The 15,821-nt window shown below is 40.2% G+C and overlaps 4 protein-coding genes across 8 annotated transcripts; 1 reads left to right on the top strand and 3 right to left on the bottom strand.

Annotated features, from left to right (window-relative positions):
* Positions 1–30: 30 nt before the first annotated feature.
* Positions 31–4,997, bottom strand: LOC129361936 (RING finger protein 212B-like). Of its 3 annotated transcripts, none has more exons than XM_055033175.1 (14): positions 4,907–4,997; positions 4,507–4,598; positions 3,534–3,652; positions 3,382–3,434; positions 3,209–3,283; positions 3,023–3,129; positions 2,777–2,921; positions 2,660–2,688; positions 2,539–2,579; positions 2,420–2,444; positions 648–705; positions 496–547; positions 363–393; positions 31–252 (listed from the first exon to the last, which is right to left on the bottom strand). In XM_055033175.1, exons 3-14 carry the CDS (start codon positions 3,631–3,633, stop codon positions 186–188), a joined length of 783 nt encoding a protein of 260 aa, XP_054889150.1. In that variant the 5' UTR covers positions 3,634–3,652; positions 4,507–4,598; positions 4,907–4,997; the 3' UTR covers positions 31–185. The 3 variants fall into 3 exon arrangements, with proteins under 3 accessions (XP_054889150.1, XP_054889149.1, XP_054889151.1); XM_055033174.1 differs by having other exon boundaries at positions 4,864–4,973; XM_055033176.1 differs by having other exon boundaries at positions 3,534–3,649; positions 4,864–4,973.
* A 462-nt stretch (positions 4,998–5,459) lies between these two features.
* LOC129362360 (uncharacterized) lies at positions 5,460–8,958 on the bottom strand. The gene is made up of 9 exons (XM_055033859.1): positions 7,065–8,958; positions 6,815–6,981; positions 6,636–6,739; positions 6,487–6,575; positions 6,230–6,410; positions 6,033–6,138; positions 5,886–5,971; positions 5,720–5,811; positions 5,460–5,652 (listed from the first exon to the last, which is right to left on the bottom strand). Exons 1-9 carry the CDS (start codon positions 7,129–7,131, stop codon positions 5,594–5,596), a joined length of 951 nt encoding a protein of 316 aa, XP_054889834.1. The 5' UTR covers positions 7,132–8,958; the 3' UTR covers positions 5,460–5,593.
* A 92-nt stretch (positions 8,959–9,050) lies between these two features.
* On the bottom strand, positions 9,051–12,581 carry zp3f.2 (zona pellucida glycoprotein 3f, tandem duplicate 2). Of its 3 annotated transcripts, XM_055033858.1 has the most exons (11): positions 12,300–12,581; positions 11,019–11,074; positions 10,635–10,819; positions 10,431–10,534; positions 10,270–10,361; positions 10,009–10,189; positions 9,817–9,922; positions 9,658–9,740; positions 9,482–9,573; positions 9,302–9,400; positions 9,051–9,216 (listed from the first exon to the last, which is right to left on the bottom strand). In XM_055033858.1, the coding sequence occupies exons 3-11, from the start codon at positions 10,719–10,721 to the stop codon at positions 9,203–9,205; spliced, it is 858 nt and encodes a 285-aa protein (XP_054889833.1). In that variant the 5' UTR covers positions 10,722–10,819; positions 11,019–11,074; positions 12,300–12,581; the 3' UTR covers positions 9,051–9,202. The 3 variants fall into 3 exon arrangements, with proteins under 3 accessions (XP_054889833.1, XP_054889831.1, XP_054889832.1); XM_055033856.1 differs by lacking the exons at positions 11,019–11,074; positions 12,300–12,581 and adding an exon at positions 10,907–10,983; XM_055033857.1 differs by lacking the exons at positions 11,019–11,074; positions 12,300–12,581 and adding an exon at positions 10,907–10,983 and having other exon boundaries at positions 9,333–9,400.
* Positions 12,582–13,933: 1,352 nt separating this feature from the next.
* On the top strand, positions 13,934–15,787 carry nedd8l (NEDD8 ubiquitin like modifier, like). Its single transcript, XM_055033194.1, has 4 exons — positions 13,934–14,087; positions 15,058–15,105; positions 15,202–15,284; positions 15,383–15,787. Exons 1-4 carry the CDS (start codon positions 14,070–14,072, stop codon positions 15,504–15,506), a joined length of 273 nt encoding a protein of 90 aa, XP_054889169.1. The 5' UTR covers positions 13,934–14,069; the 3' UTR covers positions 15,507–15,787.
* Positions 15,788–15,821: the final 34 nt, after the last annotated feature.

The following is a 15,821-nucleotide window of genomic DNA, read 5'->3' as shown; positions in this document are numbered from 1 at the left end:
GGAAGTAGACTATTAAAAATCAACCCAAAGTTTACATAGAGGTTTTAATCCAGGTGAACAATACGGCCAGGTATTTCGACATTGGGGAATACAAAGATTAAGAATGTTGGCCAGGCTCACGTACAGAAATCAACTAGTCGGTGTCATTCACATCAAAGGCATTCCCAGCAAGAGCGGTGAGTTATTCACTGTCTGGGTGAGTGAAGTGAGATTCCATTCATAAATGGGAACTGGAAAGCAGAGGTCTGGGATCTGGGAAGGACAAATGAATTGACTCATTTCTACGGTGGAAAAATTCTTACAGATAATCACTCGTGACATGAGGCTTCAAGGCCAAAAGATCCCAGGAAGTTGTTACTTACCTTGTCGGAGTGCCAAAAGATGGTGACGTTCCTTAATGGGAAAAGAAAGACAAATTGTGTATTTTTTTATTTTTTAAATCAACATTTGTATGATCGATGTTGAATTAAGTCGTCGACAAATTAATTTACTCACTGAATTCATGAAGAGAGCTGTGGCTGGAGATGGAAGCGATGGATCCAGGAGTCTGATTAAGAGGAAGTAGAATCAAACCCTTTTTATATTTCATGCTACAAAGATTAAAAATGTGCAAGTGTTTGGAAACATGGGAATAAATCCACTCTTACAGTGAGAGAAATGCCTCTATCCCTGCTCCACCTCTGAGACTCTCCGGAGCCTACATGACTGAGGCAAAATGCATTTTGACGTGTTTTATAATTGCATGTCAGGAAATCCGAACATCATTGAAGTTATTTAATTTCATTGCATTAAATAAAAACAGGAAAATCATTATATATGTGACATACAGTGACAAATTCCAATTGTCTTTTTTTGTAAATGATTATGACTTGCAGCTAATGAAATTCAGACAATATGAATATTGCAGAAGCTTGTGAAAATAGATTTTCTAAAAGAAAGTGGACAGATTGATGAACCACATGATGGTGAAGGCCACAACATAATATCACTATGTTAAATAGCCTCCATTTGTCCTTTACATAGTATTTTCAGCAAACTATAATCATCAAAATTAACTATTGAAATTAAATTAAAAAATACTTCAATAACCCCAAAGGAATGGATTGAATTACTAAAATAAAAGTAATTCATTGAGATGAGTATGTATGAAACTGAGGGAAAAGGTACATCTCAAACATGTTTTAAATAGTTCAATATTTTTTGTCATTTCAGAAAGTGAAATTGTTGTATGTCTTTATAACACAGAATGAAATATTTCAAATCATTTTCATGCCTCTTTGTATGACGAAAACTCAAAAATTCAGTTTCTTGGAAAATTGTGTTACGTTGTGAAATGTCAGGCTTGTGAAAAGTATGTTTGCAATCAGTACTTAGTTGGGTCTCCTTTTAAATGAAAACTTTCTGCTGTTTTTCATCAGTGCAATTTTGGGTACTTTTATGTCAGAGGAAATCTTTTTGCAAGTCCTCATGTTGATAGATTCCCAAATTTCTTTTGTAGTGAATAAGAAATATAAAACAAGGACTCTTTCTCCTTGGCCTACGTAAGATGCTTGCAGCCCATTTGTAGGATTAATTTATGCGTAGCAGCTCTAGATGTTCCGACTTCTTCCCCCAAATTTTTGAATGGATTTTGTCCTAATAAATCCTCCCATGGCTTCGGTTCTCCATGTTGGAGGTGCAGCGTTTCCTACCACACGTTCTCCTGCCACTCAACTTTCTAAGAATATGTTGGACTACTGTTCTCTTGACCATTGCTCACACAGATTGAGACACAATTTAAAAGCTCAGGGAACCTTTGCAGATGTTTTGCATTAATTTGTTGATTAGGGTTTAACACCATGAGCTTTCAATATTAGATTTTTCACAATCCTTTATAGTTTCGGAGACAGAATTTCAGGTTTTTATCATATTTGAGCCATAATCATCAAAATTACAAGAATTAAAGGCTTGACAATATTTTTGTAGATTTACATTTTTATTATTTTGGTTACCTAGCAACAACCTGTTGAGTAACTTGCATAGCAGCAGTTTTAAGGTTTTTCCACCGTGTCTCATAACTGCATAAAAATGAAAAGCAGCAGGGAAGGAAAAGAGAAAAAAAAAAAGAGTACAATAACTCAAGAGGAAATTGTGGATAAAACATTGGTGGTCATGTTTCCATTTTGGTAGTGTTCTGGATATTTCAAACAAACAAAAAAAAAGCTAATCAATATTTATTCATAATCACTGATATAAAACTCTTACATTACAATACAACTTTCATCCATATTGTCCTAATTCTGCGCAATAAAATCCATAGAAAATTTCTACTTTCTGAAATTAGAGACAAAACATATTGGGCATATTTCATCATATTCTAATTTTTATAGATGCATCTGCACAATAAGCAATTATGAGATAAAAAAAAAAAAAAACCTACCTCACTGCTCTTGATCGAGGAGTAACTATTAAAAACAGACATCACGCCATTTTAAACGTTAAAGCACCGAAACTGACACCAACCCTAAACAGGTTCTGAGCTTCAATCACTGGTTTTACCTGGTGAGGTGACGCCAACTGGGAGCGAAACCCTCTGAGCGCTGCAGTTCGGAAAACGCCACAGAATGATTTGACCTCGAACAAACTCATAGTTTGTGAACATAAACACAGAGATGCTTACCCAGTAGTTTGGTACTGTCCAGGAGAAACCTGCGGCACAAAAGAAGAAAAAAGTTCAGCGTGTTTATGAATTCAACATGGGGAAATGATAAAAAAAAAATAATAATTTAACACTTGCCCTCCTTTGAGAGAGTGGCTTTTTCAGTTCGGCAGTTTCTCTTTGCAGCTCCAACAGCTGCTTCTTCAACTCTCCGTTCTCTCTTTTCAGCTCTGACAGCTGCTTCTTCAGCTCACCGTTCTCTCTTTTCAGCTCTGACAGTTGTCTTGTGATCAGAGCAGCAGGAAGAAATAAGAGTCACAGTCTTAACTTTTCCTTTATTTTATTTGATTTTGCGCAGCTGCTGTGTAGCAACGTGAAAATCACCTGTAACCCTGCTCAGAAACCTCTTCCAAATGCCTCTCCAGTTCACTGGATTTGTTCTTAAAGTGTACCATGACTCTCTCCATCTGCTTCTGCTGGAAAATGGCAATCTGTGGAGTGTGAAAACTCCCTCAGTGACCCATGAAAGCGTCTCCAAGTCGTCAGGCAGGATGCACAAATAGGACAGACCTGCGATATGTTTTCCATCCTTGCCTGGATGAGCTTTCCAGGGTCCATGAAAAACACCTTTTCCTGTGGCTTCATCTGAAATGAAGAAAAAAAAAAAAAAGAAATATTTTCCATTGTGAGTTGAGACGATGTCCAATCATAACTCGCAATGAATCTATGCCAGAGTCACCAACCTGATCAGTGATGGGCAGATAACTGCAGGCCACCCCACATGTACTGCACTGCTCTGACGGATTTAACAAACACAGCAGACATCAAAAACAACGAAGTCAATCTGTTGAAAGCCGCGTTGGATGAAAGCGACCTCAATTAGCAAAATCCTCACTTGATTTAATGCAAGCTTCGCAGGAGATGTGGCCACAGCTCGACACAGCGAACTTCGACCCGCTTTTCTTGAAGCACTGGTTGCAGTGGAACCAGTCCATCTTTGACTTCTACCGTCTCCTAAATCAAGAAGATATTATCGGCAGGCAAACTCGTTCGCGTTTTTGTGACGTTAAAACCTCAAACTTTGATGTACCGTAATTCTGTTGGGTTGAGTGGAACAGATAAACACAAGTTTAAATAGTAAAAATATGACAATGGAAATCAACAACTACAATGAACTTTATATTAAAAAAATGTAAAATTTGAAAAGCTTAAAATAAATTTATATTTTCAATTTTATGTCAAATGTCTAATTGCACATCAGTGTTTTTTCACTAGCAAAAAATTCTGTTGGGTTGAGTGGAACAGATAAACACAACATAGACCATAACAATAAGTAAAGAGAAGGCTGTAGATGACTTTTTATACTTTATTTAAAAGTGTAGTGTTTTGCTGAACTACATTTTTCTGCAATACGACTTGCAAAATTGTCTTTGAAGATCTCTCCGAGCTTCACACCTCTACAGATAACCCTTTTTCCACCATGCTGACTTTTATTTTTATAAAAAATGAATGCGCCCCCAACTCCAAAAACAGTCTTTACCGAGTCTCAAAGTATTTTCTTTCATCAAACACCAGAGTACTTTATTTGTTTACAAAGAAAACATTTTTAAATGTGTAGCTTTTTTTCTGAACATAATCAGTATGTAGCCGTTTAAAAAGGATGATAATAAGACAAGCTCACATTACAATGACATAAAAGCTGCTGACTCCTTTGCACAAGTCATTTGTGTGACAGATAATTGCAAATGGAAATCTGTTTCTATGTGAATGTAGCTTCAGAAATTATTCTCTTTATAGATGACATACTAACTTAACAAGGCCTACAACTTATGATCTGTGTTTTACGTGATAAGTCTATTGCCATTTACCGGAGTAACAAAAAAGGAGCCTCTGTGGGGTGGTAACCAAATGTAGCTCCAGCCCAGCGGCCCACGGTCTCCTACATCCGGCCCTGGCTATCCTACATTATAAATTTAAAAAAAAAGGGAAAAAAAAACATGCAGCAGTTAAAAATTTAGTCAATTACATAAACGGTTACTGAATCAAAATTAAGCTCAGAACGGTTACGTTTCCAACGTCGCCATAAGCTAACTCATCCTGAGGACGTCACCACCTCAAAGCAGCTAGCAAGTCAGTTAGCTTCAATATTTGGCAGCTTATTGGCGGTGGAAACCGAACTGAGCTCCTAAACAGCGGCGTTCTAAAATAAAGTCCGTCCACCTTACCTTTTGTCCAGGAAAAAAACCTGCTTCCGTACATTAAGCTTACCAATTGAATTTCGGTAAGAGGCTTAAGTCCACTTTGATTGGTCAAGTGACGTAGAGACGGCGAAGCTCAAACCGTGGAACTTCCGGTGCCGTCAGCCGTGACAGTTCAACAAAGGCGGTTTCTCTTTTCTGCGACAGATTGAATAAATTGCATCTTTTGTATAATCCAATTTGAGTTTGGACCAGCTGAAGACCAAAGGCACCAAATTCATGATTTGAGGTTAAATTGAAATTTGTCCTTAAACTGTTCAGTACATAAACGTACATTTTTCCACCCAAAGGTTTGTGATGCAGGAGCGTGGTTTAGAGCAGGAAATCTGTTTTTACATGTGCATCCTTTGCCAATAAGCTGGAACGTGGGATATAGTGTGCATTCAGCTTAAAGTGAAAATGCTCAATTTATTGCATTTCCATGAGCTCTCAAGTTAAGATTTGTCTAGTTATGCTTATGGAGAACATGTGCATAAAAACCATTTGACACCTCTTCCCCCCCAAAAAAAAAACTCAAGCTATGGACAAGAGGGCTGTTCTAGTCAATTTATTGTATCCTTCCTAGTTTTTTTTCCCCCCAGGCTTTAATCCAAACTTTATCAGTTAATATACAGAGACTTTTCCTCATTTGTAAAGTATTTATAGATTCCACATTCCTTCAAGGGCTCTCCAGAAGTTCCAGTCAGAGCTTCACATGTTAGGCCAAGTCAGTAATGGTAAGTGGGCCAATCACTGCCTTCTGGGACAAACCATTGCCTAAAGAATAGAATTCAATTAGTACACACACAAAAATAAAGTTTTGTTTTTAAACTACGATTCATACCTGTTCCTGGGCTTCTTGCTCTTCTGGTCTTGCAGGAGGAGTCACAGCAGTCACATATGCTACTGTACACAGGGTTATCCAGCAACTCCCAACTGAAAACAAAAGGCACACCATTCAGCTCGAGCTTCAGGATGACGCAACAGCAAGGTGTCGCCTTTATCTTTACCCGTGATCCTTCACATAATGGCAGGCCTTCTTGGTGCTGTCAACACCGTTGGGATCCCAAGCAGACATGGTGCAGTGGATGTATACCTAAGAGACTCCTGTCAGACTCCATTCACTAACAAGCCATCCACATAAAGAAACAAGTTACCTCTTGTCCAAGCCCAAACCTAAATGCCTGTAGGGATAGCTGGAGTTCTGAGGGCTTCTGTCTTTGTTCAAATTTTGAGCGGGTGATTTTACTGTCTACAAGACACCTGCAAGTTAGAAGAGTTATTAGAGTTGCAAACAAGGGGGAAAATGGAAAAAGAAAAAAAAATCTTTCATATGAAAAGTTAATTGAAGTACCCCTTATTGGTGATTATGGTGTAAGTTTCAACAGCAACCTCGAGGTTTGATGTGGTTGCGGCAACACATTCTTCAAGCAGAAGCAGCAAGGGTTGATGGGCTACTGCATCCACACTAGCCTTGATGGGGATCATGGAACCCAGGGGAAAGGATGACGTTTCAGCAGGGCCTGAAAAGTTAGCTGAAAAGTCCCACCAAAACAGCTTTCAGTTTGATTTGTGGATGGTCACTGTCAATTATTGAGTGTTAGAACTTGCCATTCATGAGTTCAATATGGAATTCCAAGTCTTCGACTCCGTATGTAGAGGACACCGGCTCATAGAGCATTGGGTACCAGTTTTTGGGCCTGAAGACAAGTCGGTTTAGTCTTTGAGTACAGTTTCAAATCTAGTCTCCCAACTCTTACCTTTGATAGGAGCAGACCACTGGAAGAGTAAAAGGAAGCACATAAGAGTCAGGAGACGACACGTAGAACAGGTCATTTGTGTAGTTCAGGTCATTGCCAGAGACCTGTTAAAGAAGAGAGTCAAGATGCAGTCTGAAATAGTTTGATATGCTTTGTTTGGCCAGGGATCTCTTGCTCACCAGCCTCCTAAAGTTGCAGTCGTCGAGTTCCACGTTGAAGAACACCTCCCGGGGCGTGAAGGTGGTAGGGAAGCAGCTACCAAGACGAAACAGCGACGTATCGGCCTGGGATCTGCTGTCTGACCAAACCAGGGTCACATGATCAGGCCCACAGTCCAGTTTCAAATCTGGAGAGGATAAAGGAGAAGTTTGTAAGGAGGCTAGAACATTGTTTGTGGAAAAAGAAATATCTATATGTTAGCGCCACTACCTGCAGCAGCCAACCCAACAGCCACCAACCAGAGAAGGAACTCACAATACCAAAAGAAAGCCATCATGAATGAAAACTGAGGACTTCTCCCAGCTGTGCTTTTAGTCTCACTGACTGTTGCAGTTCAATCAAGGGAATTACTTTCACCTGCGAGCAGCAGTCAGCCATAGACCATTAATTGGTGTAATTGCAGCAAGGCTCTAATTCAAATCTCCCAAAAGATCCAACTCATCAAATGTTTCATTTTATGGTAAGAAGAAGGACAGAGAATAAAAGCACGCATATGGCTTATGTGGTGTTGAAAATTAATTTATATTATCACATTCACAGACACTTCACATATATTGTTGTTGCTGTTGTTAATCTACAGAGGCTTACAATGACTTAGGATATTACTTTACCATAGATTAAGGGTTCCGAAACCATCAAGGGCAAATAATGTATTCTAACTTGTAAAATGTCAAAATTTTCTAGTTTCTATGATAATCGACCAACTTCCTATTCCATTTACCCTTTTCTTGTGCCATTTAGCTTTCTTTTATTTATGTTATGAGACAAGGATAATGTCTGTGTTAATTTATGAAACACATGCATAAAAAGCGTGACTAGGAAATGGTTGGTCTAGAAAGCCAAGTGTCAGTTTGACTACTTGGGATTCTACTAGTTGATGATGATTACTGTCTCCTCGCAGTAAGAAGATCCTTCGTATTAATCTTGGCCAGAGCTGCTCCACACAACGTTTGGATGTTCTTCCAATGTACGCGTAGGACCTCCACAAGTACTCAGGCTTCCTTCGAAGTCCAAAAATATGACTGTGTCAATTGATCTCTCTTACTAGCTGTTAGGTATCTGTGTGTGTCTGTGTGGGTGTGTATTTCCTGTGATAAATTGACTAAATGTCCATGCTGTATTCAAGACATCTAAAGATAGACACTGATATCATCTTTGTCAAATAACTGAGGTAAATGATAAAACTTCAAAATGACAAACCATATCTAATATTTTTTTGGGGGAAACAAAAATGTTCAATATTTATGCCAGATTACTCAAAGTAGTGCTTAAATCAGATTTCTATTAAACTTGTTTGGAAAACACTGTCCATTCCAGGGACTAGGGGGTCGCAAGCAGTTTTACTGGTTGTATTTAATGTGTTGCTCCAGAGACTGGTCACTGGCTTTTCTTTCTCTGTATTGCATAAGCAACTTTAGTCAATACAGAAGTAATTCCAATCTCTTAGCACTGGAACAGGTACATAAAAGTTAGATTATGAAATCAAATTGGTTACTCATTTCAGAAAGTGAAATTTATTGCAGGACTATTTCTTATAACATGACAGAAAAAAATATGTAAGATATTTTAAACAATGCAGTATAGCATGAAGGTGACAAACCTGTGGTTTTTGCTAAAGTATAACTGAAGTCCAGATTAGTTTGATAGCGACCTTTTAGTCATGTTTAGTTTTGTCTCATCTTTAATACCCCAAGTATAGCATTCAAGTTGCTGGCCAACAATTTCTTTTGAGCTTTTGGTACTGCAAGTATGGGAAGTCCAGCTGAAAATGAAAGCAGTCCCATAACATGTCCTTACGATACAGAGGACATAGGACCCTTCCAAGAAAAAATAAAAATTCAGTGTCACATTTGAACCTTAATTTCCAAATGAAAGGGAAGCTTTTATCTTAAAACTTTGCCACTCAAATTAATTTCAGTCCAGATCAGGTTCTCTTTATCTTTGCTGTGGCACTTTAGGCTCATCCCTGCCTTGTAATTATTATTGCAAGTTAGGGTTTGACCATAAGCTAATGTTGGCCAATACAAATGGTCAGAGGGAAAAAAAAATAAATTCTGGATTTCAATCCATGAATAAGCCAGAGTGTTCAGCTGGTTGAGAAATGCTTAGTTTTCATGTAGCAGTTGAAAGATTTACCTTTAAGATGATCTAGTGAAGTTTATTGCACATGTTCACCCATAAACCAAGATCAAAAAGTCAAAATTAGTGCAGGGTTTATTTCACAACACCCCTTTCAAATACAACAGCATCAAATCAGGCAATTTCAGGTTCTCAAAATAAAAAAGCAATACTGGTGTCCAGAGTCTTGTAAATCATGAATGCCACATGCTGCACCTTGGAGTTCAGCTTCAACTTAAATTTCCTGCAAATAGACAATTACATCTGTAGTGAGACATGCATTGGTGCAAAGCTTGGATACAGAAACGTCACAAACCTCACACTCCCACCTGCGTCAGTCTCAGGCAGTGAGGGTTTTACCATAGAGGCCGGTTGGTCGACTATGATGATGGGTCCCAACACAGAATTGAAGGCCATGCTGTGGGGCTCTTAAGAAAATAAATAAATTAAAAACAGGAGAGGCAACCTGTACAGCAAGGCTATTGGACGGGAAAAAAAAAAACACTTACCCCAGCTTGTTGCCCTTTTGGTGCGAGGACTACAAGAGTTATCACAGCAGTTGCACAGAGAGCTCCGAGCCGGGTCATCAAGCAGCTCCCAGCTGATGAGCACAGTAGTTTTAAGCACCTTGTTCTTAGAAACCAGGAGAGATTTAGAAACATACAAGCTGTGTACATATAGTTACCTCCCATCTTTCACATGGCAAGCCTTCCTTCGTTTATCAAAATAATCCCCATCCCACACGATTAGATTGCAGTGAATGTATACCTGGGAATCGCAAGAACAGATGGTTCACAAACTGGAGGGGAGAATAAAAATATATTCAGTTCAACTCTAGACTCACCTCTCCTCCCATCCCAAACTTGAATGACTGGAGATAGAGAATTATGGCTGATGAATGGTAACGAGGAAGGAACAGTGAGCTTCCCCTTTTACTTTCTAGCAGACACCTAGTGGTCCCAATTCAAGTCAGCAACAAGTCCAATGAGCATTTAAGGACAAAAAAATAAAAAATAAAAAAAAGTTTAACACCTACCCATGATTGCCAACAATGGGATAAAGTTGGTTGCCAGGTTCCAGCTTTGGGGTTGAGGCTGCAACGCACTCATCCATGAGCAGCAGCAGCGGTTGATGGGACCTCTGCTCCACAGCTGCCCAGATTGGTAAGAATGAGCCGAGGGGAATCACATTCGTCTTTGAGACGCCCGTCAATTCCTCTTTGAGGGGTGGAGGTGAAGAAGACAAGTTAATCATCCCAGAATCTATAACTACAACTTTACCCGGCAGGAGAACTTACCATTCAGGAGAGCCATATGAAAGACGAGCTTACTGCGGCCCTCAGAGACACCTGAGCCAGGATTCAGGAAGTGGGGGATTCTTCCTTCAGGTCTGGAACAGGTGAAGACTCAGCACCATACCTTGCTCTTTTAATCATACTGCAACAAAATTAATTACTACCGTTTCTCGACACATTGGATGGGATATTTAAAGGCGACAGGCTTCGGTTTCGCTTGTGGCCTGAAGCTCAGCTCGTTCTGATAAATTATGTGTTTTCCCTTCAGCTGCAGACGATAAGAACCTGTTAGTGGCAAACGCATGCGCCGACTAATCAACTGAAGACGTTAGTCGATTCATGTTTCAGCGAGGTGGAGACAACCTCACCTGCTTGGTAAACTTGCAGTCATAGAACTTGTAGTTGAAATGTGCTTCCCCCTCTCCGGTGGGCAGAACTTTCCACGACGACGGCATGCAGCTTCCGAGGAAGAATCGAGCTGCGTACGGGACGAACTGGGGGGCCACCCTCCATGTCACCCGCACAGAGTTTTTCGCACAGACCACTTTGATATCTGCGGACAAAGGTCCAAGGTTATTTCGTGACCACTAAAAGCACACGTGGCTGGAAAAACATCCACACAGATGTGTGAGGCAAGCACCTGGGTCAGCAACAGCTGTTGATAAGACAGCTAAAACCAGCAAACCCAGACAGAAATGAGCTACCATGACTAATGGACCTCAGACCCAACCAGACTGACGCTTTTTACCCACCTTTCAGTTAATTAGCTGAATGGAGAACATCTGTGAGAAGGCGGGACAGCGATTTACTGCTGGGGACAGTGTTCAGAATGGAGGTTAACAGAAATACATATTTAAATTAAGAACTTTTCATCTTCAGTAGAAACAAATATGTGCTGTTTTGTTGTTTGGTGTGTTTTCTTTTTTAGAGATGATGAAGAAAAATACATATACACAACTTTATTGATATAGTAAACCTATTCACAAGCAAACATTATTTTCAACTGAAGTGAAATACAATATGATCATGAACTGCTATAATTTTATATATATATTTACTATCTTCTTTTGTAACTATATTTCAATTGGGGAGTTTCATTGCGACAGTATCAGCAGCGACAGAAACATAATCAATGGAGGTAGATGCATTTTGTTGCTGGAAAAACAGGAACTATTTTGAGTTTCGCTCACCAAGTCTGATTATAATAAGCGGCTTTGGGCTGTTTTATTTTTTATTTGTTTGTTTGTTTGTTTTAAAGTCGCTAGTAGATTTAATGACTGGCAGTTTTTGGGCTTAAAAAACAGACATAAACCTCAGAATTTGTCTGACATTTTAGTCAGACTCTCTCTGTCCATCATTTCCCGGATGATCCGTCCCGCGTGTGTCTTTGTGTTTCTACTGTTTTCCAGACAACAGAAACACACAAAAACACACACAAATTACTTAAGTTTTTTTTGTACTGTTGTAAGCATTAAACAATCTCCCCTACAGTTCAATCGTTTAAGTGGAGACACATTGTTGATGTTACCATTGTAAAATAACTTGCAATGAAGTATTGGCAAAGATCAATGTGATTTTCACAGGTGGCGGAGCGTTGTTGTTGTTAGTAGCTGCTGGAAGTAGTGGTTACTTTTAATGTAACTTAGTTACTTTCCAAATCGAGCAATCAGTAATCTAACTAAGTTATTTTTTCAGAGAGTAATCAGTAATTTGATTAAAGTTACTTTTTCAAAGTAACTATGCCATCACTGGTCCTGACTGAGAGTCCGGTCCCGACTCGGAGGGACTCAGTGAGTGCTGTCTGCTGTACTGGAGTCTGACCGGGGTCTTCCAAGTTTCATGATTCATTGTCTTCCAAAACTAGATCACCAATGTTCACACATTTCTCATATTTTCATTTATTTCCTAGTCCTCAAGGTCTACTGATTCAGGATCTTCCAAAACAGATGTTCTCATGTGTAGAGTCTTAAAATGTGTTCCGTTGATTTTTAGTCTGGTTCAGGATTTTCCAAAACAGAATTACAAGAACTCACCTGAATAAAAATCAGACAACACTTGCCACTTAATGGAGGATTAATTTTGTTGGAGGTCCAAGAAATGCACTCTGTACTTTCTACAAGCTCTTGATCCAGGCAGTTCCGACTCAAGAGGCTGTTCCGAGTCGGAGGCCGGTCCCAACTCAAAGGGACTTGGAGGAAGTCCAGAGTCAGATGCCGGTCCCGACTCAGAGGGACAAGGAGGTCGTCCCTAGTCAGATGACGGTGTTCGACTCGGGACGGTCCCAAATCCCACTGAGTCAGGATCGGCCTCTGTGTTAATACCGGCATCTGAGACAGGACGGCCTCCGACTCTGGACAACTTCCAAGTATCTATGAGTCGGGACCAGCATCTGACTCTGGACAGCCTCCAAGTCCCTTTGAGTCAGGACAATGCCGGTCCCGACTCAAAGGAATTTGGAGGCCGCCCAGAGTCGGAGGCCGTCCTGTCTCAGATGCCAGTCCCAACTCAGAGGGACTGGGAGGCTGTCCCGACTCAGAGGCAGGTCCCGACTCAGAGGGACTGGGAGGCTGTCCCGAGTCAGATGCCGGTCCCGACTCAGAGGAACTGGGAGACTGTCCCGAGTCAGATGCCGGTCCCAACTCAGGGGGACCGGCATCTGATTCCAGTCCCTCGGGACCTTTGAGTCAGGACTCAAAGGTCCCGACTGACCTCGGGACACCCAAAAATAGGACCTTTGAGTCCTGACTCAGTCCCTTTGAGTCGGGACCTGCCTCTGACTCGGGTCGGCCTCCATGTCCCTCTGAGTCGGGACCGGCATCTGACTTGGTCCCGACTCAAAGGGACTCTGAGGCTGTACCATCTCGGAGGCTTGGCGAGGCTCAACGTTTGGTCCACTCTTAGATGGTTCCTTAGTCTGAGCAACGTCTGAATCATATCCACAACAGACAGCATGTGAACTGCTTTCTCATCTTCACTGTGTTAAGCCAAAACATCCAAATGAACTTTGTGTTAATGGTCGGACAGTTTCACTGGTGAGTGACGTCATGGACTCTTTGACATCACAAAGTCATCGTTAGAAGGGCCTCGTGACACAAACATCATTTGAAGTCAAGCTGATGACATCATTGTCAGCAGCATGGCAACTGTTGCTAAGGTAATAATAGAATAATAATGAGAATGCGCTATGATTTAAAAAAAAAAAAATCTGTGGACACTAAATAGATTATTCCCACAAGTCTGAACTGGAAGTGACCTGCACAGCTTCAGTGAACAGAGGGACCAAGGAACCATTGGTCCCTCCACTTTACCACTCTACCCATTGAATGCTGTAGGCATTCACTATTGAGTTACACAAACACACGCACGCACGCACGCACACACACACACACACACACACACACACATATATATATAAATAATTGTTTTTTTAAATTGTGACACTAAATTGCTGAACTGTTCAGACGCTCAGGTCATTCAATCTTTATCAATAACAAATATCAGATGCTCATCTAATAAATAAATTAGTGTTTTTATTTTATTTTTTGCAAAAGTTTATGTAAAAAAGATAAGGTACGTCTGAATTAAATTTCCATTATTACTAACGTTGTTAATCTGCAGTTTTAACAGCGGAACCTTTCTGCTGGAGTTTTGTGGAAAGCCGACACAGTTAGGGTGTTGGTCCGCTAAACAGGAAGTAAAGGCAGGTTAGCTTGACGAGCTGGTTGTAAAGCGTTAATTTGCCAGTAGTTTTGTTCTTTTCGTCGCCCATTCTCTCTTCAGTGAAATAATAGTGCGCATTCAACATGCTGATCAAAGTTAAGGTGAGAAATGTTTCACGGAGGTTTAACTTTTTTGCTGTTCGCTAACTGGTCCGCCGGTACATTATTTCTTCTCCGATATTTCCAACCATTAATCAGTGATTCTGCTCAGAAGACAGCTACGTTATCTGCTAGTAAGGTTAATCGATCATTTTGGTTGCTTAACTTGCTGCTCTCGAAGTTATTATTATTATTTTTTAATAAAATCATAAGTCAAAGAAGAGGGAAAACAACTTTTGTACAAGCCATACTGTGTATTTTTGGGTGTCCATATCAAAACCCCAGATTTATTCTGGTGGCTGACAGACATGTGCCCTAAAAAACTCCTACGTTTTTAGTGTTTCTGTAGTTTTAGAGGTAAAATAAATATATTTTGGAGACCAATTCCAGCTAATTTCGAGCTTTACAAATCACCACAGGACTTTTCCAAAAGGTCATGAATGTTTCTACTAATTCCTTTACATAGCAGTCAGTGGGTTCCTAAAATTGAAACCCATCCAGTTCTTCAAATCTTAGGTTTATTGGTAATCCAGTGATACTAACATATCAGCACATTCCTAAAAAGTAACAGCCTAAGTATATTTTACTTTTTAATTGCCAAAAGTGGTTTTTGGGAAAAATCAAAAAAACAAAATCACCATCACTTTCTTTCTGAAAGATATTGATGGCGAAACAACCACAAATAACATAAAAAACTTGCCAAAACAAAAGAAAAAATATCAGGGCATTATCTTTAGAAAAGTGATATGTACATGTATAACACAGTCACAACTTTTAAGTGTAAGTTTTAAAAAAAATACATACTGGTAAGTTCTACCTATAAAAAATTATATATTTTTCTGTGAGGCTCTAAAATCACAGTAGTGTTATAGTTATAAACTATAACTCATGGTATAACTCATGGTGAGTTTGGAACAGCTGTCAGGTCGATCCGGTCGAATCTCACCCATTCTGTAAACGTTCCCGCTTTCAGACCCTGACTGGAAAGGAAATAGAGATCGACATCGAGCCCACAGACAAGGTGACACATCCACACAAACTGCTGTTTAACTGAGAAACCTCATTATTCAACTGATTTCTAACAGCGCTGAGTGTTCTCGTTTTGTCCTACTTCAAGGTGGAGCGAATCAAGGAAAGGGTCGAGGAGAAGGAAGGGATCCCTCCACAGCAACAGAGGCTCATCTACAGCGGGAAACAGATGTGAGCCAGCTCACTTTGTAGTCCTTTCTGTGATGCCACCGTAAGGGTTCTCCTTTAAAACCACAAACCCTCCCTCCCCCTCTTCCTCCCGCCTCCAGGAACGATGAGAAGACGGCCGCAGACTACAAGATCCAGGGCGGCTCGGTGCTCCATCTTGTGCTGGCATTAAGAGGAGGATCAGAACCCCACAGAAGCTGCACACGCCTCTCTCCTTCGTCATGAGTTGCTGCTGACCTGAGACCTGCCGAGTGCCAACACCGCGGCGTTCAAATCAGTGTTAGAGCTAAATTAGGCTAATGCTACCAAGAAACGGCAATTAAAAACAAAACTTACTAAACCTTCACAAAAAAAACAAAATAGAAACATGGACGCTCTAATACATGTGTAGAATTTATTTTTTTTTGTGTGTGTTAACCGACATTGATTTCTTTGACTTTGAACAGTTAAAGCACCACAGTTTGAAGATTATGTGATCTTTGCTTGTGAATAAAGGTGAAAGTTGACTTCCAGCGTCATCCTTTGGTTCCAAAAAAAACC

This window comes from Poeciliopsis prolifica, unplaced genomic scaffold (genome assembly GCF_027474105.1).
Source record: "Poeciliopsis prolifica strain line A6 unplaced genomic scaffold, Auburn_PproV2 SCAFFOLD008, whole genome shotgun sequence".
NCBI lineage: Eukaryota > Metazoa > Chordata > Actinopteri > Cyprinodontiformes > Poeciliidae > Poeciliopsis > Poeciliopsis prolifica.
The sequence above is the reverse complement of the archived record's forward strand: the minus strand, read 5'-3'. Positions and strand labels throughout refer to the sequence as shown.

Coding starts and splice junctions, on each gene's coding strand:
- LOC129361936 (XM_055033175.1), bottom strand. CDS start 3,633: ATGGACTGGTTCCACTGCAACCAGTGCTTCAAGAAAAGCGGGTCGAAG. Junction 3,435..3,533: donor CGAAGCTTGCATTAAATCAA/GTGAGGATTTTG, acceptor TAAATCCGTCAG/AGCAGTGCAGTACATGTGGG. Junction 3,284..3,381: donor ATCTGCCCATCACTGATCAG/GTTGGTGACTCT, acceptor TCTTCATTTCAG/ATGAAGCCACAGGAAAAGGT.
- LOC129362360 (XM_055033859.1), bottom strand. CDS start 7,131: ATGATGGCTTTCTTTTGGTATTGTGAGTTCCTTCTCTGGTTGGTGGCT. Junction 6,982..7,064: donor TGTTGGGTTGGCTGCTGCAG/GTAGTGGCGCTA, acceptor TATCCTCTCCAG/ATTTGAAACTGGACTGTGGG. Junction 6,139..6,229: donor ACCATAATCACCAATAAGGG/GTACTTCAATTA, acceptor TCTAACTTGCAG/GTGTCTTGTAGACAGTAAAA.
- zp3f.2 (XM_055033856.1), bottom strand. CDS start 10,973: ATGGTAGCTCATTTCTGTCTGGGTTTGCTGGTTTTAGCTGTCTTATCA. Junction 10,820..10,906: donor AACAGCTGTTGCTGACCCAG/GTGCTTGCCTCA, acceptor CTTTGTCCGCAG/ATATCAAAGTGGTCTGTGCG. Junction 10,362..10,430: donor ATCCAATGTGTCGAGAAACG/GTAGTAATTAAT, acceptor CACCTGTTCCAG/ACCTGAAGGAAGAATCCCCC.
- nedd8l (XM_055033194.1), top strand. Junction 15,106..15,201: donor ACATCGAGCCCACAGACAAG/GTGACACATCCA, acceptor TCCTACTTCAAG/GTGGAGCGAATCAAGGAAAG. Junction 15,285..15,382: donor ATCTACAGCGGGAAACAGAT/GTGAGCCAGCTC, acceptor TCCCGCCTCCAG/GAACGATGAGAAGACGGCCG.